The sequence below is a fragment of the Heteronotia binoei genome, chromosome 3, assembly GCF_032191835.1.
Source record: "Heteronotia binoei isolate CCM8104 ecotype False Entrance Well chromosome 3, APGP_CSIRO_Hbin_v1, whole genome shotgun sequence".
Taxonomy (NCBI): Eukaryota; Metazoa; Chordata; class Lepidosauria; order Squamata; family Gekkonidae; genus Heteronotia; species Heteronotia binoei.
In genome coordinates this window covers 49,393,836-49,420,780 of record NC_083225.1, presented here as the reverse complement: position 1 = coordinate 49,420,780, position 26,945 = coordinate 49,393,836, and the positions used below count along the sequence as shown (strand labels likewise).

Below are 26,945 nucleotides of genomic sequence, written 5' to 3'. Positions count from 1 at the left end.
CCTATTCCTCCTGGATACAGTTGATGCGATTTCCAAGAAGCTGTTATGCATGACAGAAGCCATAAGCTGAAGCATTGTCCCGCCTGCCCAAAAGAAGCATCCATCAGCATGCGGAGGAGCTTCTCTAGAGTTCTGTCACATGTCTTGCCCACAGTGAGATATTGCTGCGATTCTTTCAGAGCAATGAGCTGCAAAATTAGCATTATGTGTTTTAATTGTTATTAATGTTCTCTGCTGGCATTCTGTGCTTCGATGCCACACGCCTGTCTCTTGAGTTTCCTTTCTTCCCACCCAACCCCTCCTCTATATGTTGGTTGCCCTGACCAGGATAGCCCAATCTAGCCTGAACTTGTCAGATCTCAGAAGTGAAGCAGAGGTCAGCCCTGGTTAGTATTTGGATAGGAAACCACCAAGGAAGTTCAGGGTCATGAAACAGAGGCAGGCAATGGCAATCCACCTCTGAAACATTGCTTGCCTTGACAGCCTATGGGTCACCATAAGACAGCTGCAATTTGGCAGTCAAATAAAAAGTTGGCTGGTGGTAGGAGGTAGTATAGGAACCTTCAAAGACATAGATGTCCCTACTGCTTTTTGTTTTGGACTTTTCTTATCTTTGAGCAACAGACAATGACATACTTTCAAAAGTCTCAGTAGTAAAAGGATGTTAGATAGCTGCTCAATAACAAACTCAATTGTATTAGGATTTGAACTTGCATTAGGATTTAGAGTCTCTTTTCTATTAAACTTCCTGAATGACCATAGGCCAGTCAGTCACTGTTTCTGAGCTTAACCTGCTTCATAAAGTTATTGTGAGGGAACATAGGGAAGGAAGAGCGAGCATGAAGGACTCTGCTGAACTCTGTGGAGGAGGGTAGAATAATAATATACTAGATAGGAAAATGCCTGCTTACAAATCCTGATTGCTTGCAGTTTTTGAAAGCAATACAGTCTCCTGAAAAAACTTGCACTAAAATATGAAAGGATCTATTGAATGGATTTCTTTTGTTGCAAAGATTGATTTTATGATTTGTGGGAACTGAGATAACCTTTGACATTGCATCCATAGCATAATTTGAAATATATTGACAAAATCACTTTTTATTTTAGTATTTTTTTGAGGAGGGGAGAGACATTTTTAAGGTATTGTAATTATAGTGCTAACCTCTAGAGCAGTAGGATTGTTAGCAGCTGTCTTTGGCCTGAGATGAAAAATCAGCTAGTGTCTGTATTATTTTTATTGTGTTAGTGAAATTTTACTAGTGATTGGCTGAACTGTATACAAACAAGGGTTTGGGGGGATTTTTGCGATCAACCCACTATGGAGGAAAGGAAAACTGGAGCTAAAATTAAAATCTCATACAAGCTCTAGACACAAGAGAAGCTTTGTAGGACTAAGAACTGGGGAAAGGACGTAGGTCATACGGAAACTAACTCCCCTTAGGCCGAGAAACAAAACAGGTATTTGAGGGAAGGATATATAAAGAATCAGGTACATAAAAGAGCAGAACAGTCAGAAGTTAATGAGAGCAAGGAACTGAAGAAACTACACAACATTTAAGCCAGGTATGGCTATATGCTGTGGCAGGGAAATAAATGAGGGCTCAGGAGGCTGCCCAAGAGACAGGAAAGCGAAACAAAACAGACCAGAGATTCCCCAGCCTTTTTTGAGCATACAGGAACTTTTGGAATTCTGACAGAAGGTAGTGGATGAAACCACAAAATGGCTGCCACTGGAGATGAAGCCAACCACAAAGTGTCAGGGAGCAAGGCAGAAACTCTGCTTAGCAAAACATCTTTTAAAATGAACATATTGCTTAAAAATATATTCTTGCTCACACAGAACTTATCTTCTGTTGCACAGTGTGTTACCACGCACAGTGAAGATCCTTGTGTTTTGGTGGCAGTTGTTGCCAAAGCAGTGTTTTGTATTAAAAAAAAAATCTGTACAGCCAATCAGATCTGCAGTGGCCCAGTTAGGTAAAGGACCCATCCATTTAAAAAAAAAAACATTTGGCAGGCACCAAGAGAGGTGTTGGTGAGAGGGAGCAATTGTGACCATGGTTGCCATGTTGGGGACCTCTGAAATAGACAATAGCATATACTTCATCTCTCCCTATTTACCATGGAACTCCCTGTTTCTGAGCAACCCCCTGAAAAATGAGGCAGAAAATAGCAAGTATTTGTCACTCTTTTGCCATACCTGCTGTTGGAAACGTGATCCATCTCCAAGTCAAAAGTCTTATGTTTTGCGTAGCAAGAAACCTGCTTTAATTTAATTGGCTGCTTTGTGTGTGTTTGGAATAATATTGTTTAAAAATTGTTCTTGTGTTCTGAGAGACTTTCTGAGTTATTTACCTCTCATGCTGGTCATTCTACGTTTATTTTATCAGAAGGGAGGAAAGCCATAGAATCCATTCCCTTATCTTACATGTGCATATGTACAGTCTACAGTCAGAAAGAGAACATTTGGCTGGCCTACAGCATCCTGTTATTATAATAAAATCTCTAGGTGATGGCAGCATCTACTGAAGAGAATCTGGGATACCCTGTGTAAAATGTCATATATGCAGTGAATCCAGAGAAGCACAAGGAAACCATAACATGGTTTACCTCTAAAAGTCTTTATTTTCTAGTTTCCATTCCTGGTAAACTACTGTCCCTCTTTTTACTTTTTTCAAGATACCTTTGTAAAAATGTTGCTAGAGCAAGTTAAGTTATTTAGAAGTCAGTTTCTGCCTTCAGCATTTCTGGAATTAAAATGTCAGCATGTGTAGGTCAGTCAATGTTATTGGTAGCTCACATGCATGCACATACACGCTAAGGCAGACCTTCAGTTTCACATTGTAATATTTTTAGGTCTTTCTGGCACTTGTATCTTGAATAACAACACACCACTGCAAGTCTCTTAATATGCATGGTTGTCATTTTGTCTGAATTGGGCAACACATGTATTTTCAACTTCAGTGCATGCCTTAGTTGTGGTGGAAACTGCCATCAAATTGCAGCTGAATTCTAGCAACACTATAGGATTTTCAGGACAAGAGGGGAATAGAGGTGGGTTGCCATTGCCTGCCTCTATATAGCAACCATGAATTTCCTTGGTGGTCAAGTACTAACCAGTGCTGACCCTGTTTAGCTTCCAAAACCTGAAAGGATGGGTCTAGCTTAGGCCATTCAGAGCAGGGTGACATGCTGTACACCCTAGGAGTAATATCAAAATTTGCAGCCCCAAAGGATAATGTTTGAGTTTGCACTCTGTATGGGTGCAGACTGTAAAGGCTATGAGGCACCTCACTGACAAGCTGGAAGGAATTGCCTCAGAGCTATCCAGTGCTATAGAAATGCAGATGAGCCTAGCCAGAGAACAGCAATAGGCAGCTAGAGACCTACCTTGAGAGCCAGGGTGGTATAGTGGTTAAGAGCAGTGGATCTAATTTGGAGAACTGGGTTTGATTCTTCACTCCTCCACATAAAGCCAGCCAGATGACCTTGGGTCAGTCAGTTTTCTCAGAGCTCTCTCAGCCCCACCTACTTCACAGGTGTCTGTTGTGGGGAGAGGAAGGAAAGGTGATTGTAAGCCACTCCAAGACTTTCCAGTAGTAAACAGGGCCGGCCGTAGACCGTCTGGCACCCTAGGCAAAGCTAACTTCTGACACTCGTCCTGCATTGATAATGTCACCCAAGTCACATGGAGGGTGCCCAGTTTGGTGCCACCAGAAGGCTGGCGCCCTGGGCAATTGCCTAGTTTGCCTAGTGGCAGGGCCGGCCCTGGTAGTAAAGACCAGGATATAAAACCAACTCTTCTTCTTCCTCTTCTGTTAGAGATTGGAGAGCTCCAGAAGCCCAGAAGGCAGAAAGGCTATTTCCTGCAGACAAAAGGGGGAAAGGCTCTGCTGGGGCTGGACTAAAGCTGATGATAAAGAATCCTGAGTATGTTGAGCTCTCTTGGCCATTTTGTCACACTCTTCAGAGTAGTGTCCATCTTTGAGAAACAGAACAATGATATGTGGTACTGAATTCAGTGGGGGATGACCACCTTGAACCATAAGGAAAGGTGGAGTATAAATGTTTTAATAAATAATGCACTATAAACAAGGTAGCAAATATTATTTAATTGCTTGCTGTTCTAAGAATTATATTGCTTGTATCTTATTACTATCTGTAAGGATACATAATAGACAGGGGTGAGAGAATTTGCATTTTATTCAGATTTCTTTTTATCCATGCTCATTCTGTTGGGTTTGCAAATATGTTGTGCTCTTTTAATTTTTAATGCAGTCAGTCTGATATCCGGGACCCAAGTTAAGCCCCTGTTCAGCCCATGCATTCCAGGTGCAGAAGGGAGAGGAGAAAGCAGTCTCATCTAGGAGCCCCATGGCACAGAGTGGTAAGCTGCGGTACTGCAGTTCGAGTTCTGCTCACGACCTGAGTTCGATCCTGGCAGAAGCTGGGTTCAAGTAGGCAGCTCAAGGTTGACTCAGCCTTCCGTCCTTCCGAGGTTGGTAAAATGAGTACCCAGCTTGCTGGGGGGTAAAGGGTAGATGACTGGGGAAGGCAGTGGCAAACCACTGTGATGTGACATCACCCTAGAGTTGGAAATGACTGGTGCTTGCACAGGGAACTACCGTCTAGTATACTCAACTAAGAATGGTGGGCCCCTCGGTAATAAATATGAAGGGAAAGGGAAGCACAGATACATAGCTAATACTTTAAATGGCAAGCAGCAAAAGGAGCTTGAATGCTAAACTTCAAACAAGTGACACCCTAAATTAGTTTGGTGGCAGTGAGGTTTGCAGGCAGGCCTGGCTTGGCTGGAGACCTGGAACAGCTGAAGAACTTACTCACTCCCACAGAGGCAGATATGAATGCTTGTAAGCCTCATTTCCCCACATTTCCACACATGCAAACATGCCCCTTCAAAAATCTGGTTCTGATCGTATGCACCAAAGTTGAAAATATATATGTTACCTTGTTCATACAAAATGGCACCCACACATACCAAGAGGATTGTGCATAGCATAATCTCACATTGTGAGTTGGATCATAACAACTGAGAAGGGCTATTAAGGAATAGCTGGATCAGAAACTTTAGGAAACATTGCGTGGTATAGACATGGAGCTGGGAAAAAAGTGAGGTAAACCTTTACATAGTACCAGGAATGAGAGGAATTGGCAAGGAAGAAGAAGGAGGCCAAGCAGCTGTGTGCCAGTGTACCAAGGGAGCATAGGATTGCTAGCTAGATAGCAGGAGCTAAATTTTCAATATTGATTTCAACTAGCCAGCCAATTCCTCAGTTGTAGGCTTCTAGTTACCATTTAATTGCCTCGTGATTGTTGTTTGTCAGTTTGCCAGCAGGTACTTTCTTAAGTGCTGCTGTTTGATTTGGCTGAAACATAAATGTGAAATGATTGAGTTGCTAGCATATCATTAGGACCTCAGTAAGGACTCTTTTCACAGTATTAACGCTTCAGGCTCTTGTCAGCACTGATTGATTATAATAGAAAATAAACCTTCTGCAGAATTCAGCTTTGTACAAAAACATGAAATACATAGAGAGCTGAGGGTCCCCCCCCTTTTTTTTCCGCTGTTGTCTTGACAGGCTTTAAATCCATAGTAAATGGACAATTTTATTTCATTTCGTCCTAATATAAGAAACACATGGGGAAATCAATGTGACTAATCAATTTTCTAGTGCATTTTTAAAGAGGGGCTGCTTTATTGTACAGCTACATTCTCTAGCCAACTTTTTATGAGGGCGCTACAAGAAACTCATGAGGAGAACTCAAGTAGGAGAGATAATGATGTAACTATATATATAGTGTCAACTAAAAGAATATGGGTTTATAGTCACAGAAGACCTAGGGAAACATGAGGAATTGTTCAGTCCTTCCATTTGGTATGGCCATTACACACATTATCCAGAAAAAAACTGTGTACCAGTAAGTGTACACTCAGCAGGATGGCAGCTGATCTCATGAAATGCCCACTTGAAACATGTGTTCACAGCTATCTTCTCTTGCATTCCCCTGTTATGTGTCTTGGTATTTCAGTATTGTAGGATCTAATCTAAAAATGTAATGTTATAAAGTAGCCCTCAGCTGCAAGTAAAGATTTTCTGTCTTCTCTGTAGTGTGCCAGTCGTTCCCTTCCTTCATTGATTGCACTGTGAATATTTCCTCTTTTATTCCAACACTGAAATGGGTATTTGGTCAGCAGTTCAGGAGTGGTATTTGTTCAGCAGTTACTGTATAAAAGGAGTGGGGCATGAATGAAAGGAGAAGATTATTGGTCAATAATCTTATTGTCTTCCTTCTATGGTGAACATTAGTCTAACTATTTACATGTTTATCTTTCCATGTTTTATTGTTTATTTTTTTCTTTTAAACTTTAGTTTTATGCCACTTTTAAGGCAGAAAAGTGATTGCTATGTTTTACAGTTTTTGGTGCATAGAAACAGGATATCTGACTGATTCATCAGCACAAGCCATCAATTCCCCACCAGTTGCTGCACAGCGCCTCTTGCTTCAGGGCTCCTTCCCATTCCCGTCACGGCAATTGGAACTCCAAAAAACCCAACATCCTGTTGCTGCAATGGTAATAGGAAGTAGCTGCGACGTAAAGTGCCCGCAGAGCAACTAGTGGGGAATCCATGGCTTAAGCCGGCGCAGGGAGAAGTGCGGGGGCAAAGCAAATCCCAGTGAGGAATCAGCCTGAATGTCAGTCAAGCTTATGAGTCATAGGCCAAAACTACATGTTACAGTGGCCACAGGTCAACGCACGGCCACCAACACCACTTTATAAAAGAAACTGATCATTTAAACAATACTAGAAGTGCTGCACAAGTGAGCAGTAATTTTCTCTCCCCTAGCCCCAGTACCTTTTCATGTACCATAGCACCAGTGTTCCTCTAAGCTGCAGAGCCTTGTGAGTAAAAAAATTCTACTTTGTGAGCTACTGGCATTAAATTTGTGAGCTACTGCATAAATTACTGTGCTGTGGGGTTATCCTTCCTGAGCTAAGACAAAAATATGTGAGCTGGAGGACAAAAATCTGTGAGCTAGCTCACACTAACTCAACTTAGAGGGAACACTGCATAGTACCGATGTGTGTGTAGCTTTAGCACTTGAAAGTTGTATAGGGAAAATCAAGATTGCTTTCCCCACAACCACACTGTGGCATTTTTTAAATGGCCCATTTCTTCTGGAAAATGGCATTGGTGACAATGGGTTGAAGTTTGGCTCTTATGGGCACAATTCAGATGTAAGAACCCTAGGTTCTCATTCTCCCTTCCATCCCTCAGTCTGGTATCTGAAGAAGTGTGTATGCACAGGAAACATAATTTGAATAAAACTTTGTTAGTCTTAAAGGTGTCACTAGCCTAAAACTTTATCCTTCACTCTGTGAGAGTTAATTAGAAAGTGCTGAATGAGCACAAACCATAGTGTGTTGTGATCTCCAAACTTGTACACCATTGAAGGCTTCTGAGGTGTGCAATTTTTGAGGTATGCAATTTTTAAAAATTAATATACCTTAAATATCAGTCAACAAATGATACTTGAAATCACGACCCTTCCGCCAAAGTACAAATTTAAAATTCCTGTGTACATAAAGGCTTTGGCAGTCGGCAAAGAGATGAGAGAAAGCATTCCGCAAATGGGGTGCCACAATTTTTGTTATTGTCCATATCATTGACTCTTGAGTTATTTAAGGGCAGTCAGCTGAAAACTTGTTCAGCTACTCAGTCGAGTTCAGGAGATTTCTTCAGGGATTACCCTCATGCTTTCAAGCATGCCTTCATAAAATATGTATTTTTGAAAAATGTTTATAGCCATAAAGCCTATGTAGGTTTGTTTTTTTAAATGAAATCTGGGATTTTTCAGGAAACTGAATTCTTCATCCAGAATCACATTTTCTAAGTTCTATGTCACTTGATAATTTCAAGTCATCCCACACAATCCCTGTTGTCCTTGTTCTCTCTTTTACGCTCCACATCTTCTTTCTGAAATGTTGCAATAGATGATTGATGATGTTTTAATTTCTGTCAGTTGGTGCTTTATTGTACGGAGCTTTACTTAGTTTATTGTTGGCTTTAAAAACCTTTTCTTAGCAGTCCCATAAGCCATTTGTCTAAGAGGCAGGCTATAAAATATAAATAAATAAATGATTTAAATGCTACATAATAGTTTCTTTCTTTCTTGTTGCAGAATTCCTCTCAGCTGCCATATGGAAAGGCTCTGTATGCTTATGAGGGGAAAGAGCCAGGTGATCTTAAGTTTAACAAAGGAGACATTATTATATTGCGACGAAAAGTAGACGAGAATTGGTATCACGGTGAACTGAATGGAAACCATGGCTTTTTCCCAGCAAGCTACATCCAGTGTATCAAGCCACTTCCATCAGCTCCACCTCAAGGCAAAGCACTTTATGACTTTGAAATAAAGGACAAAGATCAAGACAAGGACTGTCTAACCTTCACTAAGGTAAAGTGAAATAACACTTCCTGACCTAATTAATGTCTGTGTAGTTTAAAATGTGTTTGTTGCTCTGCATCCAGACAGTCAAGTCCTTTTTTCCATGTTTTATTTAGCAGTACGCCTCATTGTCTTTATACAGGGCTTTTTAAAAGCAGGAACGCAGTTCCGGCTGGTTTGGCATCAGGGTGTGTGGCCTAATATGCAAATGAGTTCCTTCTGGGCTTTTTCTATAAAAAGCCCCATGTGAAACAATGGTGACATCAGGGGGTTTGTCCTAATATGAGTTCCTGCTGGGCTTTTTCTACCAAAAAAAGCCCCGTCTTTATATATTTAAGAGGGTGGAACAAGGGATGTCTTTACAAAGAAATATAGTCTCATCAAATAGTCTCATCAAATTCTATGGTCTCATCAAATTCTTACACTAAACTAATGCCGTTCTCACTCTCCTCCAGTGTTCACTCTAAGCTGAGTTAGTGTGAGCTAGCTCACAAATATTTGGGCTCCAGTTCACACATTTTTGTCTTAGCTCAGGAAGGTTGGCCCCAGAGCACACTAATTTATGCAGTAGCTTACAACTTTAATGCCAGTAGCTCAGAACTTTAATACCAATAGCTCACAAAGTAGAATTTTTGCTCACAAGGCTCTGCAGCTTAGAAGGAACATTGCTCACCTCTTCTCCGTGGGGCTGCTGCTGGATTTCACACAAGCTCCGCCTCTCTTCAAGTTGTCTCCTCTGAAAACCAGTTTCTGTCTGCCACGGAGGGAACTTAAAAAGGATGCGAGGCAACTCACCGGCTTGGGGCAGCTTGTGCGAAATCCAGCAGCAGCCCCACAGGGAAAAGGAACAACGAGACCGAAACAGGGTGAGTGGGAAATTGGTCTTGGTCTCAGCAGTGTACATAGCATTTTTGACGCCCATGGCAGATCATTTTTAAATACCCCACTCCTCTATCTGACAGAATTTTCTTTTATTGAACTGCGCAGTGCCTCCATTCCTGCCCGTACTGCCTAAGCGAAAGCGAGTCTAGCTGCCATTTTTAGATTTAAAAGAACAGGCTGAAGCTCCCTCAGACACATAGCTGCATAATTAAGCAAAAGTAATTTTAGAATCATAGGAATTTCTCTACCAAGACTGGAACTGATCAATTCAGGGCCAGTAATTGTAGCAGTCTTACTTGCAAGCCTGAAATAATGTACTTCTCACACACAATTTTGAGTAGTTGTTCTTAAAAACAGGTTTCCATTTTCCTCCTTTGAAGTTAGCCAGAATACTTACCTGCTTACAGTTTTGAAATAAATCACAAAAGATGCTGCCATTTTGGTGCCAGGGCACCAGTTTGCCAGCACATCCCCTTTAGAGACAGAACTCCACTCCATTTAGGATTCTGATGCACAGGAAACAGTCAGTGCGGGGGGGGGGGGGAGGCAGTCAGGACAGAAAATTGTAGTTAGGACAGGGGTCCGCAACACATGCCCACGAGTGCCACCACACCGGCTAGCACTTTTCTTGGTACCCACCAAGTGTATTTAGAAAATAGGTGGGGCCAGGTGGGGCTTTTGTCCAGCAAGGCTTCTGATTGGCCATTGGAGATTTGATTGGTGTTGTGTATATGACCCGATGCTTTAATGGAGGTTGTTTGTTCCTGCTTGGCTCATTGGAGCCTTAGGACTGAGCTTGGGGACACTGAAGCAATGGGAAGCAGGATCCAAATCTCTGCTTCCCTGGACCAATAACAAGCCCTCTGCTAGTTCAAATGATCCAATGATGTCCTAGCACAGGAACTTTGAGTGTATATAGTTGGCCCCGTTGGCCCAGTTATTGAGTCTCAGTTTAACTATGGCCATGCTGTAATCACCAATAAAGAGATGAGATCAACTGCAACTGAGTCTCATGCATTGAACCCAGTACATTTCAATTGGCTAGTTAGGTTTTTTTTAAATGTTACTTTGACAGCAGCTGCCACCACACCATAAGTATGCTCACTGTGATGGAAGGTAAGCTGCAACAGCCACTGGCTCTACCATTTAGTGTCTGTGTCCACCATGTTGTGTCAGAATTCCAAAGGTGCCTTTGGGCTCCAAAAGGTTGTGGGGACCCCTGAGTTAAGGTGTCCAAGTAGACTTGGTTCAAAACCCTCAAACTATCTGGGCCATCCACTTTCCCACCCTGACTTTCCTCACAGAATTATTGTAAGGATAAAAGAACAGAAGGGATAACAAAGGAAGGGCAGGGTAAAAAGATAGAAAGTGAGCTATCCTTCCCAAAAGCAATTAGACAAGTGCTCTTAAATTTGAGAAGGATTTAGTGATGCCATTTGGCAACCGACAACTTGAGAAAGTAGCTTGAGACTGCTTGAAAATTAAAACATTTTCTATAGGTGGGGAGGATTAATTATGAGCCAGAATCACATTTGCTTTGGATTCCATTGGAAGAGGAAAAAAATATTGTTTGAACATTCTGAATGAAATTTGAGAGCTTTGCTCGGAAGCTGCATGCAAATCTGAGCAGTTAACACATTAATGTGGAGAAAAACAAATGAGAAAAAGAAATTAGGAACCTTGGTTTAATACTCCAGAGGACAATTCTAATCCCAGCCTCCATCCTCCCCTCCCCTACTCTCCCAAGAGAAGAAGAAAGCATGTCCTTTAACTGGTATGCAGTGCATCTACTATAGGATACACTTTCTGCTCCTTTTCCTTCTCTTGTTCTCCATTTTTTGGAGGAGCCTTCTGAGACTGCAGTGTTTTCTGTCTTGCACAAGGAAAACTGCAATGAGAGCCCTGTGTCTTGGCAGAGGAACCCTAGAGATCTCTTTACTAAACTGGGATTTGATTCCAACACTTTTGCTCTCTCTCCCCCTCCCTCCCTCCCTCCCTTCAGTTCAGCTCCTGCTCTGTACTTACTAGTCCACAATGATTGTAGAAATTGAAGAGGAAGTGTAGGCAATGTATTGAGCACCAAGAGAACTATAGCAGTCATGACTCACAGAGCTGTAACTTCTATATTTTCCCATCAAGAATCACATTCCTGATGACGCCAGGGCAGCTGGCTGCTAAACTGTGTCACCCTGTCCTTTCCCACAACTGTTTCAGCTTTGGGGATATCAGACCTTGAATTCAACAGGATCTCAAAGGAGCACAGCTCCTGAACCTTTCTGACAGCCCCCCCCTCCTCCCCACCTACCTTATCCATTGAATAGTAGGCGCAGCTATATAGCAATCCCTGGATTAGGAGAGCGGGCAGCTAGCCAGCCACCAGGAGCTTTACCACACCCCAGCAGTCCTCATTAAGCCCTGGAGAAGCCCATGTCACCCTTACGTGATTTGGGGCAGTTGGTGGCTTGCTGGCCTTTTGGCTGTGGAGGCTGGAGGCCAAGGAGAACCCCAGGTGAGACCAAGCAGGCTTCCCTCACCCAGGGCTCTCCTTCACTTGCCCAGGGTGTCGGGTTGCTTTTAGCTATTGGTGGTTGGCATATGCTAATGAGCTCCACCACCTATTTTTCTACAAAACAACTCCTGAGGGACATCCTATATATACGTTCAAGTCAATGGCACTGCCATGGATATCCCTTTGGCCCCCGAGTGTGCAAACATATTTATGGCATATGTAGAACCCAGTGCTTATCTCCAAGCATTTACAATTAAAGGGATCAGGTAATAGGTGGTGTGAAAGATTCTGCCTGGGATCCCGGAGAGACACTGCCATACTGAGTAGACAGTACTCTCCTTGATACAGTATAGGACAATTTCACATGTCTACGAATGATGCCCTCAGAAGCTCTTGGGCTCTGATCTAGGAAGTTCTGATCTAGGAAGCTAAATAGGGTCTGTCTTGGTTAGTAACTGGATGGGTGACCACCAAGAAAGAAATCCAGGGTTGCCACACAGAGGCAGGCAATGGCAAACCACTTCTGTTCATCCCTTGCCTTGAAAACCCTACAGGATTGCTATAAATTAGCAGCAGAATTTTGTGGCTGTGCCCACCATCCTGTGGCTGAATTGGTGCCCCACAGGCAGAAAAAGGCTGGGGATCTCTGCACTGTGTGTTGAAAGGTAGTTTATTTACTTATTTACCCTTTGAGGTACCTTAAGCGAAGAATGTTGCTCAAGGTCATCCAGCAAGCTTCCAGGGCAGTAGGGATTTAAATCTCAGTCCTTTTGGTATTTATTTCTAAGGCTGTGAGCTAATGCAGTAATGATTATGATTGATTGAATCTCAGTCCTAGATCTTTCCCTGGCCAGGATGACCAAGGCAAACAACATCTAAATATCTCTTGCCTTGAAAATCCCATAAAGGGTTGCCATATGTCAGCTGCAACTTGATGGCACTTGCTGCTGCCATCTAATCCTAGTCTGACACTCTAACCACTACACCACACTGCAGGTTGACCTGCAGAGAGTAATACTAAAGCTTCCCATAGAGTAGCACTTAAATACAGTGGAGCTGAGGAACTCCTTCACCCATGGCATTCTCTTTTGCCCCTGCCTTTAGACAGTCCTGAACAATTGTTATCATTTTTATACTCAGAACAGATCTCTTTTTGGAGTCCTGATCAACCAGATTTCAAACGTCTGGGCTGGGGCTTTTATATTTTGTCTACTGAGTTTCACTACAATTGCAGTTCTAGGATTTTAGTGTGGCCTAGTGATTAGAGCAGCAGACCTTTTTTGTGAAGTTAGCCAAGTTACTCTCAGCCTATCTACAGGGTTAGTGTGAGGAAGGGAGAAATCACATAAGACCCCTTGGATGCAAAGCAGGATAAAAACACAATAGCTAGATTTAGTCTCTGCTCAGCTGGAAATTAAAGGAAAGCAATGTTTGCACATTAATAAGCATGCAAAGAAAAAAAGAGAAAGAAATCACCTGACATCTGTAGCAGATCAGGCACAAGTGACACAGGAATAGAAGCCATGAAGGGGGTGGTGGTGACAATTCCACTTGTCCGCAACCAGAAACAATTGCAGAAAGTAACAATCCTTAAAAATAACATCTTGGAAATACCATCTGTGTAATTGCATACCTCTCCAATTTCTTTATCTTCTTCCTCCCAGGGAGTAAATGACAGAGAAAAGAGAGGAGGAGTTTGCAATTGGCAACATGGCTTCCTGTTTCCTGTAGTTGGTGGCTTTTCTTAAAGAGAGAGTATCCAAAAGGTTCACAAGCTAAGAAGTTCATTTTTAACAAAATGAATTGCCTTCCACCCAGGTGGATAGCCCCCTCGCCATTTCTGATTCACCACTGCTTGGTCTACACATTCCACAGAGCTGGTGAAATGGATCTTCTGAGGAGGACAGCATCTTGGAATGGGTGATTCCCACCAATTGCTTATGGAGGCAGGACTAAACTTTTCAACTGTCTGTCTCCTGGTTGCAATAGCCCTGGCTGAGATTGCTTCCCACTTCGTTGGGGAATGCAGCTTTTTACTTGCTAGACAAAAGGTAGCTATGCTTTTCAGTGATATTCTTCACGCCAGTGTAAGTGCCACCATAAGTTAACATAATGATTAACCTGTCTGTATAGTTATTGCGAATCTTAGGTGGCAGTAAAGATTCCGTTGGTGTATTCTTAGCTTTATGAAAGGATTGTTGGAGACTTTTGAAGAATATCCTCTTTCCTTTAATTGTTCCATAAGGATTTTGGCTTGTCTATAAAAATCTTTGCCATGGCTGCCCATGTTTTTTTCTCAAGACTATTTATCACCACTTACTCCACTAGTGAACATCTCAGTGTAAGGTAGTTATTCCAGTTCCATATATTTAAAAATATTTGTTTTAAAAAAACCTGTTGCTTAACAGACATATACATAATTATATGTATGTATAATTTTCATTTTAGGTCCCCTTTCATTTTAGGTCCATTCTGTGTATGAGTTTTATGTATATTTTTGTTAAATTTATGGAGTTTGAATTTTACCACTGAGGAAGGCTTTTAGCCAAAACACGTTTTATATTGGTGTTGGTATATGGATATAATTTGTACCTTTTAACCTGTGTTTATATGATTCGACATTTATCTTTATATTAGGATTAGGTACTCATATGCAGAAGCATAGGATTGTGGTTTTTAATTGGTATTTTAGTACTTTAAATGTATAATAGTTTATCCATTAGCATTATGTGCATAGCTATTTTTTGGTTTCTTTTTCTTTGTCTTGAACTTTTTGGTTACCAGAGTTGCTGAGCAGACAGATCACAGACAAAACAAATGATCCATCAAATGGGAGATCATCCTATTAATCACAGCCAGATTTAGAATGCTGGAAGTGGATCTGTTTGCCTCAGCATCCAATCATCAAGTCCTGAGATTTTTCTCCAGATACCATCTCTCTTGGTCAGAATGAGCAGTTGCTCTAACCTCTCTATGACCCAAGGGCTTACTGTATACTCCTCTGCCCCTGGCAGTGATCCCAGGCTCTATGGAAGATATGTCAGAAGGAGTCTCTCTTTGTGGCTCCAGATTGGCTGTCCAGGCCACCGTTTCAATCCTTGGTAGAACTGTCAGTTAAGGGACCTGGGAGTTTTCCAGGAGCCCAGACATATTGCAGCAGGGGCCACTCTGGCACATCAGTTCAGAGTAGCTCCATCGGACTGTGTGGCTCTTGAAAGGAATCTTGGCTACTCCTCAGAGGTTGCAAAGACCATCATGGCTTCCACATCTACAATACTATGTGGGAAAGAACCTTCTCCATGTGGTGCCAGTGCAAGCACATCAACCCCCTCAACTATGGCCTGGGCTACTGGTTGGTCCTCCTTCAGAGGGCTTTCATCAAAAGCTGTAACATTCACTCTTTGTTGCCAGGTAGCAACTATCATCACAAGCCTGCCCTATGTAGCTGAAGTAGAAACACCAAAATCACTGTGGAAAATTAACGAAATACATTCACCATACAAAATCTATAGTATTGGAATCACTTTTTAAAAATTTTTAAATGCAATATCAAAATAGAAGAATGTAATAAAGTCTTAGCAAACTCTTGAGCAGTTAAACATTTCCATTCTAGGTTGATTTCCCTTAGGACTGACTGATTTGATCTTCTTGCAGTCCAAGGGACTCTCAAGATTCTTCTCCAGCACCACATCTCAAAAGCATCTATTCTTCTGCACTCAGCCTTCCTTATGATCCAGCTCTCACAGCCATACATTACTACTGGGATACAATGTACAATTTACTTAATAGAATAACTTTTTTTTTTTTGCATAGTGACTACTGGCATACTTCTGCTGCTGACTTAAAGGTGATCTTCTCTTGAGTGTATATGGGATAATTTTCAAACACAATGGGTTTTTTCTCACTCAAGTAAGCTTTCTAGTTGCTTTCCTCATCCATCTTTGATCATATTACCCTCCTTTCCCAGTGGCTGCTTTGTTTTGCCTCAGGGACTGGTGATTGCCTCTCCACAGCATTTTTTATTCTTTGGCTTCCTTCCTTCTGCACACCCTGTCACCTAGTAACTGGGTCTTTGTCTCTTGTCTGTTGTTTTCTCTGACAGCGGATAATCTATTTCTCATCTAGGGGCTTCACTCTGTCTTTATTTCATCAGGTTTTTCTATGCTAATTGCAGCTGTCACCTTTCTGATGAAGCTTCCTGTTCAGCTGGGTTTCAGATCCCACACACTGCTGAAGTCACTCAGCTCAGCGCCTCATGAATGGCATGAGCTATCTACTGCCATAGATATGATTTGTCAGTCAGAGACAATTTTTTAGATAGAAAATTTTCATTTCAGTGTGACTGAGGAAGAAAGGGAAAGTCTGTTTGCCTTCTGGAGACCTGGGCTGGATTTCAATCTCATTCCCATTAATGACATTCTAGTGAAGTCAGTAGGGGGTTACAAGTGTCAAAGACAGCATTAATAAGATTTGGATGAGGCTGCCTTGCCTTTTCTTTAAATGACCATCTGATCTGCATATACAAGACATTTAGAAGAGATCCATTAATGAATACCCTACAACTTTTTTTTATTAGTATTTATTACAATCAAAAGATCAGCCAACAGCAGCTTATCAGCACAGTTTAGTACAAATATAAAACTAATATACGAGGGTTAAAATGCATAGCCTTATAGATGTAATTAATTATACAGAAAAAAGTTATTAAAAGGTTTGGAATATCTATTTTCTTATGGTTAAACCTTCAATACAGAATTTGGCCACATTAGAGATTGTCTCATTAGTTCAGTTTCCATGGAGGAGATATGTATGGAATTTGTCAGATCTTTCTGGGAACTTGGCTAGTACAGAGGTGAGATATGTGGAATGAATGTCCCTGTAAAATTGGTAGTATAATAACACATGTTCCACAGTTTATGTCCCACTGTTTTGATAGCATTCAGTTGGCAGGAACACAGATGTTGGGAGTAGGGACTGTGTAGATACCTCTATTCAAGGAGTCCTGAGGGCAGGTGATTAAAGTGGGCCAAGGTGAAAGCTCTGCAGTATTTGCGGAATTTTAGAGCATAAAGATAGTTTGCTGGCACAGAATTTTGACAACAATTCCCTGCTGTCAGAGAGAAATGCGCCTGAGCTCTATCTGCTAAATCCAAGATACTTCTAACCATGTACAAAATCTGTCTCCCTTGAAAGGAAATTAAATAGAAGGCAAATTGTACCAACTAAAAAGGTCAGGATAGCAAGAGGACTTGGACTCTGCTCTGGAATGATTGATTTGTCAGTATGCTAGTTGTTAGGGAAACAGTCCATCCAGAAATCTTGCCAGATGCAAGTGCTATGCAAAATGATATCTGCCTCCTTTCAGAGCAAAGTAGAAATCTAGTAGCACTTTTAAGATCAACAAAGTTTTATTCAGAATGTAAGGTTTCCATGCTCTACATCAGGGGTGTCCAACCTTTTGGCTTCCCTGGGCCACATTAGAAGAAGAAGAATTGTCTTGGGCCGCACATAAAATACACAAACACTAACGATAGCTGATGATGAGCTAAAAAAGGTCCTTGCATAATTTTTGTGATATCCGCCAGGACATATAAGCAGAAAGGGGGGGGGGGTTCAGTAAAAAAAAAAAAATCATTCCATCCCTCCCAGAAACACAGGGCCTTAATTTATTTTTATTTATTTATTTATTTATATTAAGATTTATACCCCGCCCTTCTCACCTAGGTGTCTCAGGGCGGCTTACAACACAATAATTAAAACAATTTCAGTTTAAACAATTAAAATACCATTAAACCATAATTTAGTAAAAACAAGATAGAATAAAAACCGGCGGCCTATAGATACATTTTTTCATCCAGGATATTTTACATTGTCAGTTAATATCATAGGCCTGCCGGAAGAGGACTGTCTTACAGGCCCTGCGGAATTGCCTTAGATCCCGCAGGGCCCGCACCTCTTCCGGCAGCTGGTTCCACCAATAAGGTGCCGTTATTGAGTAGGCCCGATCCCTGGTGGATTTTAGGCGGGCCTCCTTTGGCCCGGGGACTACCAACAGGTTTTGTGAACCTGAACGTAGTACTCTCTGGGGAACGTGTGGGAAGAGACGGTCCCTAAGGTAGGCAGGTCCTAGGCCATATAGGGCTTTAAAGGTCATAACCAACACCTTGTACCGGACTCGGAATATTACTGGCAGCCAGTGCAGACCCTGGAGCCCCGGTCGAATGTGCTCCCATCTTGGGAGCCCTAATAACAGCCGGGCAGCAGCGTTCTGCACCAACTGCAGCTTCCGGGTTCGGCACAGGGGTAGCCCCATGTAGAGGACATTACAGTAGTCCAGCCTCGAGGTGACCGTAGCATGAATCACTGTTGCCAGGTCGTCACGTTCCAGGAAGGGAGCCAACTGCCTCGCCCGCCTAAGATGAAAAAAAGCGGACTTGGCAGTGGCTGCTATCTGAGCCTCCATCGTCAATGAAGGCTCCAACAGCACCCCCAGGCTCTTAACCCTGCCCGACGCTGTTAATGGAGCGCCATCAAAAACTGGCAGGGGGAGTTCCCTTCCCGGGCCGCAGCGACCTAAGCAAAGGACCTCTGTCTTCGCCGGGTTCAGCTTCAGCCCACTCAGCCTAAGCCACCTAGCCACTGCCTGTAACGCCCGGTCCAGATTTTCTGGGGCGCAGGCGGGCCGGCCGTCCATAAGCAGATAGAGCTGGGTGTCATCAGCATATTGATGGCAACCCAGCCCATACCCTCGGGCCATCTGGGCAAGGGGGCGCATATAGATGTTAAATAACATCGGGGAAAGCACCGCCCCTTGAGGCACCCCACACTCAAGCGTGTGTCTCCGGGACAGTTCCTCCCCAATCGCCACCCTTTGTCCCCGACCGTCAAGGAAAGAGGAAAGCCATTGCAAGGCCAACCCCTGAATCCCTGCGTCGGCAAGGCGGCACGCCAGGAGCCGATGGTCGACCATATCGAACGCTGCCGATAGGTCCAACAACATCAGCATCGCCGAGCCGCCTTGATCCAGATGTCGCCGAAGGTCATCCACCAGGGCGACCAGCACCGCCTCCGTCCCATGGCCCGGGCGAAAACCAGACTGGTAGGGGTCGAGGACAGAAGCATCCTCCAGGAAGCTCTGTAGCTGCAACGCCGCTGCCCTCTGTATAAGTTTGCCCAAAAAGGGCAACTTCGATACCGGCCGGTAGTGTGCCAATTCGGTCGGATCTAACGTTGTTTTCTTCAGGAGGGGACGGACCACCGCCTCTTTGAGCGCCGATGGAAAATGTCCCTCCAATAGGGATCTATTTATGATATCCCGTATAGGATATCTTAGCTCCCTCTGGCAGGTCTTAATAAGCCAGGAGGGGCATGGGTCCAATTTACAAGTTGTTGGGCGTGCAGATAGGAGGATCCTGTCAACTTCTTCCAGGCTGAGCGCGCCGAAGCCGTCCAGGACACAATCCGAAGACAGGCACGGAGCCTCAGGTTCGCTAACTGTATCTAATGTGGCAGGGAAGTCGGAACGGAGCGATGCGATTTTATCCGCAAAAAAATTCGCAAAAGCCTCACAGCCAATTTCCAATTCATTAAAATTTGGTCTGCCCTGTGGCAGCGTTGTAAGAGTCCGAATTGTATTGAACAGTTGTGCCGGGCGCGAAATTGCGGACGCAATCTCTGCCGCAAAGTAAGTTTTCTTTGCGGCCTTGACTGCCACCTCATAGGACTTCATAACCTCTCTATAAGATGTTCAAGTCGCTTCATCTCGGGTACGCCGCCATTGCCTCTCTAGTCGTCTGAGTCCTCGTTTCAACTGCCGCAACCCCTGGTTATACCAGGGTGTCGGCCTTGAACGAGGGCGCAGAGGACGCCTAGGCGCGATCTCATCGATGGCCCCGGTGAGCCTATTATTCCAAGACTCCACCAGGTCATCGAGGGAATCGCCAGGGGGCCAGGGATCCCGCAGGGCCGTCAGGAACCGTTCCGGGTCCATCAGGCTCCGCGGGCGAGCTAAAATAAGCTCGCCGCCCAAACGGGGTTGGGGTGGGACGTCCACACGAGCCTTGAGGGCATAGTGATCCGACCATGGCACTGCTATAGAAGCAAGATCGTTCACTAAGACTCCTGACGCGAAGATCAAGTCTAACATGTGACCGGCCTGGTGAGTGGGTGTCGTAACTATTTGGGAGAGTCCTAGTGTCGCCATGGAAGACACTAGGTCCATCGCCTGATTGGAGGTCACGTCATCGGCATGAACATTGAAGTCACCCAGGATCAGAAGCCTCGGGTGCTCCAATGCCCATCCTGCTGCGGCCTCCATCAGTGATAGTAAGGCGTTAGGCGGTCGGTACACCAGCCAGATCGCCAACCCCTCCCCAACATCCCACGCCAGGCCGGCACACTCAATGCCCTTGATCTCCGGAGCCGGGAGGGCCCGGAAGGAGTAAGCCTCTCGAATGAACAGGGCCACCCCTCCCCCCCGCCCGCTAGTCCGCGACTGGTGAAAGACCGAGTATCCCGGGGGCGCCATCTGGGAGAGAGCTACGGTCTCTCCATCGCGAACCCAGGTCTCGGTCACGCATGCCAGGTCCATATCCTGCTCAAGCAGGAATTCCCGGAGGATGGAGGTCTTATTATTAATGGACCTGGCATTACATAACACCAGTGACGGAGGCGAGTAATTTCGCCTTGCCCCGCTACCTGTCACCATCGGGATGGGACACAGGCTGGAAGGTGGTCGAGCACTATCTTGTCTCGATCTCCTTCCCCTCCATTTCTGCCTGTTCCCACCGTCATACCTTCCCCTCCCCAGGAGTACCGGAATCCCCAGGCCAAGCATCTCTCACTGGTGCCACCAACCCTCCACTGACAGATGTTCAGATTTGTCTCTTCTCAGCCGTCCCACCTCCGATTGGCCTATCAATAAATACCCACTAATATCTAATAGTTACTTAATCTAATAGTTATTTAATCTACCCCCACCCAACCAATCCAATTCACCAGCTAACAATAATACTTTATAATTCCAATTGGCTTCTTAATTAAACTCTACAGTTATTTTCTCCTTCTCTCCAATTAATTTGCCATAAATAATTCCATTAAATTAGCTAGTCAATAACCAATTTTAAATAACCAATAATCAATCCAGTCTTAACAATTTAAATAACCAATAAATTACATCAATCTTAATAATTTGGGAGATAGGATCCAGTAGGTAGGAAGGGACAGTTTGTACCAGCTGAAGTGCCGGGGGCAATAAAGTGCAAATGATCTTAATAGTCTTTTGGCTAAAGTGCTGCTGTTTTAATCCAGATGTTTTTAAGGTGCTGGTGACGAAGGAGTGCAATGATCTTAATTTAAAGTGCAGTAGTGTCTTGTAAAGTGCAGGGCCTTTGGAGTACAATGGTCTTAATTGAAAGTGCGGTAGTGTCTTATAAAGTGCAGATGACTTGGTCTGAGTCTTGGGCGCTGATCTCACATGAGGGTCAGCACGCCACCCAATAGGCCCGGAGACCTTCAGTCCTGACGATGGAAGGAAGGAGGGAGGGAGGGAAGGGGGGGGGAAGAAAACCAGGGCTGTCGTCCCGCCGGCAGACCCGCTGCCTCGGTACCTCGCCCAGTCCCGCAGTTCTTCTCGCTGTCGCCGCTACCTCTAGCCTCTCGACGGCGTCCTCTCCTTCTCCCTCCGCTTCCCAGCACTCCAGTCCACAGGCCTCCGGGGGGGGGTGGAGAGGGGGGGAGGCAGGGCCGTCGTCCTGCCGGTGACCAAGCCGCGCTGGCACCTCGCCCCGTCTTGGGCTCACAGACGCCGACGCCGGACAGGCGCCGCAGCCTCCAACCTCTCGCCGGCGCCCTCCAGCTCCCGGCTCCCCAGTCGATGGCTCACCCCTCCAGCACCACACTCCGCCGCCGCCGGACAGGCGCCGCAGCCTCCAACCTCTCGCCGGCGCCCTCCAGCTCCCGGCTCCCCAGTCGATGGCTCACCCCTCCAGCACCACACTCCGCCGCCTGTTTTCAGGACTCGGCATTCCACTCTCCGCGCTCCACACTCCGACTCGGCTCCGCCGCACCCAGCACTCTCCCGCCGCGGCCCTTCGTCCGCGCCCAGCGCCTCCCTGCCACGGCCCTCGCCGTCCTCGGTGTCGTCCCGGCTGGTAAGCACTTTAGCTGTATTTTCTCTTTGTTTCCAAAGGAGGCAGTTCTAATTTCGCCTATGCCTTCCCCAGCCGTTCCGTAGCTGGCACAATGTTTTGAGAAGGTTATTTGGGTGAAATACGCATCTAGCTTGTTGTTATGCGAGGAGCTTCAGCGTCCCGCTCCTCCTTGCCGCCGCCATCTTGAGTGCAGTCCTTTCTGCTTCCAAATCCTGCTGCAGATGGCCCAGAGCTGAAGCAGGAACCATGCCACATAGGTCCCACAAGGCCCAGACCAGGCCACAGTGAAACACAAAGAGGGGAGGTGGGAATCAGTAAAAAAAAAAAAAATCATCCCATCCCTCCCAGAAACACAGAGCCTTAATGTTCTTTCTGCTTCCAAGTCGTGCTGCAGATGGCCGAGAGCTGAAACAGGAACCAGGCCAGGCCTGAAACAGGAACTAAGCCAGGAGTAGGACTGGGAAAGGTCTAGTCTGGGGTAGGCAGCAGCCAGTAGCAGACCACCAGGCTACCTCAGTCACCCGCCCCAACAATAAAAGAAAGAAAAAAAGCATAACATCAGAAAATGTGCCAATATGATGCCAGAAGCAAACAAGAACCAGGCCAGACTGCAGAAGGCCCCACCACAAGCCCAGGCAACTATAGTGCCCTACACAACAAGTTCCACAAGACCAACCCCACCCCCACCCCGCTCTTACTTTCTTACCTGGAGTCCAGAGGAGGTTTACCGCCTCACGGCCTCACTGGATCTCTATATTTTAGTCTCTTCGGGGTATTTTTACTTGTTTCTTTGATGGGACCACAGCAGCTTTGTTTGCTCTTCCCACAAAATATAGGCTCACGAGAACTTTAACTTAAACCACAGATTTATTGTAACAAAAAGTCTTAAACTGGGGATATGGGAGATATTTACATAGGCTAGTACGTTTGTTCTGTTGTTTCAGGCTTTACAATCACTTTTACTTTGAGTCTTTCACAGTTACACGGTTCACAGTTTCCCTTCAACTCACTCTCCACCTCTAGCCAAGGTCTGGCCTCTTGGGATTGATGTGTCTAGTCTCACCCCTCGACTGAAGTCTCTCCTCTCAGCCCTTCTTGGTGTCTCAGACCCACATCCACTCCCTCAACCTCCTCACTAGATCTTCAGAGTGGTTCCTAGGTGTTTGTGACCGTTCCGGTCTTAACTGACTCACACACACACAGCCCTCTTGGCTGGTTTTGTCCAGCTGGCAGTCTCTGGAAGACTTCCCCGTCTCCGTCTCCAGCTTCTTCACAGGATCAGCTGCCCTCTCAGCCCTTCTGGCCGGCACTAACTGATCCTCTCAGTCTCTGTCAGGTCCCCACTGACAGACTTCTCTGACAGGCCTCCACTCTGTCAGACATCAACTGACTGAACTCCTGCCTCAGCAGTTTCTCTCCTTCAACCACTTTCCCTCCTTGAGAGCTCCCAGCACTTTGCCCCCACCCTCAGACCCTGTGCGTCTTCAGATTATGGTTAACCCATTGCTTTCCGTCGCAGCTACACACAGAAGAATAGGAACACTGAAAATGTGGAACAGACTCTACTGACTGGCGAATAAGAGAAGCTCAACCAGGCTGCAATGCTCTCGCCACTGCTAGTAGAATGTTTGTATCTGGCGGGCCTCTACGTCAATGTTGTGTAGAGCCCATCTACTTTTAAAACTGCCCAAATGACAGCACTTTACACCAACAAATGAGGATAGATCCAGAAGGAAAATGGGAGGTCACCCACTCAGCCTTCCTCATCATGAGAGGTTGTTATAAGGGAACTCTACCCTGAATCTTCCCCTCCCAGCCAGCATAGCCCACTTACTGCTCAAACTCCCCCCCCCCCTTCTCAGGAAAATGCCCAGCTTTCTGATTCTTGTTTCCTTTAAGAATGATCATTGAGAAATGGAGAGCAGAGCCGGGAGGGAAATAAAGTTTCAAGCACAACAAGCAAGTAACCTCTTAATGTCCTTTGCTTTCCAGAGAAAATAGGATTTGTTTGGTTTCCTTTGCCTGATCCCAAATTCTGTAGCTGCGTGCTTCTCTCTGCACTAAGTTTGTTTCTTTCAGATAGGTGAGGGTGGGCTTAGGGTTGCCAAGTCCAATTCAAGAAATATCGGGGGACTTTGGGGGTGGAACCAGGAGACTTTGGGGGTGGAGCCAGAAGACATTGGGGTGGAGCCAGGAGCAAGGATGTGACAAGCATAATTGAACTCCAAGGAAGTTCTGGCCATCACATTTAAAGGGGAAAGCACACCTTTTTAAATTGCTTTCTTCCATAGGAAATAATGAAGGATAGGGGCACCTTCTTTTGGGGCTCATAGAATTGGACCCCCTGGCCCAATAGTTTTGAAACTTGTGGGGTATTTTGGAGAGAGGCACTAGATACTATACTGAAAATTTGGTGCCTCTACCTCAAAAAACAGCCCCTCTAGAGCCTCCGATAACCATGGATCAATTCCCCATCATTCCCTATGGGAATCATTCATCATAGGGAATAATTGCCCAGTAGACATTTCCCTCCCCCCCCCCGCCCGCCGCTTTCTGATGACCCAAAGGTGTTGGGGCGGAGGCCTCCAAACCTGGGGATTGGCAACCCACACTCTCTCTCACACACACGGTTGGTTCCTCCACAACAACATCTGAAAAGAACAGGGGCTACGCTGCTCGCTCTCTCTCTCTCTCCCTCTCTCTCTCTCTCTCACTCACCCACTCACACACACTCACTTAGTTCCTCTGAAACAAAAGCAAAACAAGCGGAGGGACTGTATTGCTGACCTTTCCCCTGAAGTACTTCCTGCTCGACTTTAAAGGCGCACACACATTTTGAAACGGACCTGTTTGCAGGTTTCTAAACCTCCTGGAGATCTAGAGTTGCATAATGGGTGGCTGTGGGGGCGGGGCTTCCCCCCCACACACATTTTGAAACCGACCTGTTTGCAGGTTTCTAAACCTCCTGGAGATCTAGAGTTGCATGATGGGTGGCTGTGGGGGCGGGGCTTCCCCCGTCGGCAGCAAACTGCCCATTTGAAGGTGAGAGGCAGTCTGTGAGGGACTCAGGCTTTGCTCTTCCTTCTTCCTGATTTGTCATCCTCCCTGTAGCCTGTCCCAGACCGATTTAATCCAGCGTTCAGTCCGCTTAGCACCAACGGGTGATACAAATGAGCAGTCCAGAGGGGGCTGGGGGAACTGAGGCTGCAGAGGGGGCCTATAAAAACTGCTAGGTAGGACCCTTGGTAGCTACGGGGTTGAGTGGAAGAGATGTTTGTTTTGCTCCGTTCCCAAACCATGCCTCTAAATTTCCAACAGAGGGGGAAGGGAAATCATTGCTCCTTCTCCATGCCCTCTCTCAGAAGACTGAAGCAGAGGAGGGGGGAGGAAGTCGGCATAAAAAGCCATGTTGCTTAATTGATTTTCCTGTAGGGCGACTGTCCTCTGGTGCTGGAGTTGGAGGACTGATGAGAAACAAACTCTGGATGCATTCACACTACCCTTATGTTTTACAACTGGATTTTTAATGTGTAAGAATAGCAAAAATCCAGTTGCAAAATGCATTATTTAGTGTAGTGTGAATGCACCCAGTCTGTTACTGCCCTCAACCCGTCCCTAAACGGCAGTTCCCATATGGGGTTGCATTGCACAGATTTAGTATATTAAAATACACAATGCTGTTGCTGAAAACAGCACAATGACTATCAGTGCAGTCCTAAGCAGAGTTACACCCTTCTAAACCCACTGAAGCCTTAGAAGGGTGTGACTCTGTTTAGGATTGCACTATTAGGATTTCACATTTGGTTCCTTTGAGAAATTTCACTTTGAAGCTGAGGAAAAGAGGACAGACAACCTGTCTAACCCAGTTTTTTCCCCTGGTTTCCCTTAATTTTGGAGAAAGAATAAGAAAACCAATACATTCTGCATCCTTGGAGGTCCCACTGGTATGCAGAAGATTCTTTTTGTGCCTGTCCCAATTGGGCTGCTTTCAGTATCTGCATTGCTGTTGGATATAATGATTACACCCTTGTCCACAAATTCTCTAACAGAGCAGAGAGCACTGGTGTCTTTAGGGGGTCTTTGTTTATTTAAGTATTTACAAGCTGAGAAGGAACAAATAGGAAGCAGTACTCAGCACAGTTGTGCAATCCAAAGCAGTCTTAAAACAAGCACAAAAATCCATCAAGCTGAAACGCTTGCAACCAGCTGCTCCTATCAAACATCTCCTTGGCCAGTGCCAGCAAATACAGGAAGAACCACATATTGCATGTCGTGGGTTCTTCAGTGATTACTAGTGCTTCCTCCAATTTGAGTTTAAAGTCTACTTCATTTTAGGGTTGGTAGGTTTTTTTAAAATTGTGAATCTACAGAGGGAATGGCTGAACGTCCTAACTGTATAGTAGTCAGCTTGCCTGTGTTACTGCAAGCTATTGTAATACTGATTTCCCCCCCTTTATACTGTGTTTCTAGGTTCTTACTCTCAGTCCAGAGCAGCCTTTAACAATCAAGTGAGAATGAAATTTAACATGAGCCCCATAACTCATAAGAGATCTGTTGTAAAAACAAACCAGAGTAAGAACCAGGCAAAAATGAGCCGAGATGATTACCCGTATTACAAAAATAGAAATTTTCCATTGGCATAATCAGAATGCTGGTTGGATCTTTAGCAATTTGTTCTATTTCTTTCCTCCCATTTTAAATGGTACTCTGTTATTACCAGATGGCAACTAATGATGATAGTGACAGCTGAACAGTATGTGCTATGATGCTGTTCTGCCATTGTTGAAATCTTTCTGTTATTCGTTTTGAAGATGCTGCCTCTGTAAAATGCCATGAATGACTCTTGCTGCATGCCCTTTTTTGTGTTAGTAAAGTTTACATCTGAGACGTTTGACTTTGTGTAATTTTTTCCAAGAAAGGAGTTGGCATTT

General features: G+C 44.8%; 1 protein-coding gene across 1 annotated transcript in view; it reads left to right on the top strand.

Annotated features, from left to right (window-relative positions):
- SH3RF3 (SH3 domain containing ring finger 3) overlaps positions 1-26,945 on the top strand; it is a 307,356-nt gene that overhangs the window by 180,050 nt on the left and 100,361 nt on the right. Inside the window, exon 2 of the mRNA XM_060233755.1 lies at positions 8,206-8,481. Coding sequence (XP_060089738.1) covers positions 8,206-8,481 — 276 coding nt within the window. The remainder of the gene's footprint in view (positions 1-8,205; positions 8,482-26,945) is intronic.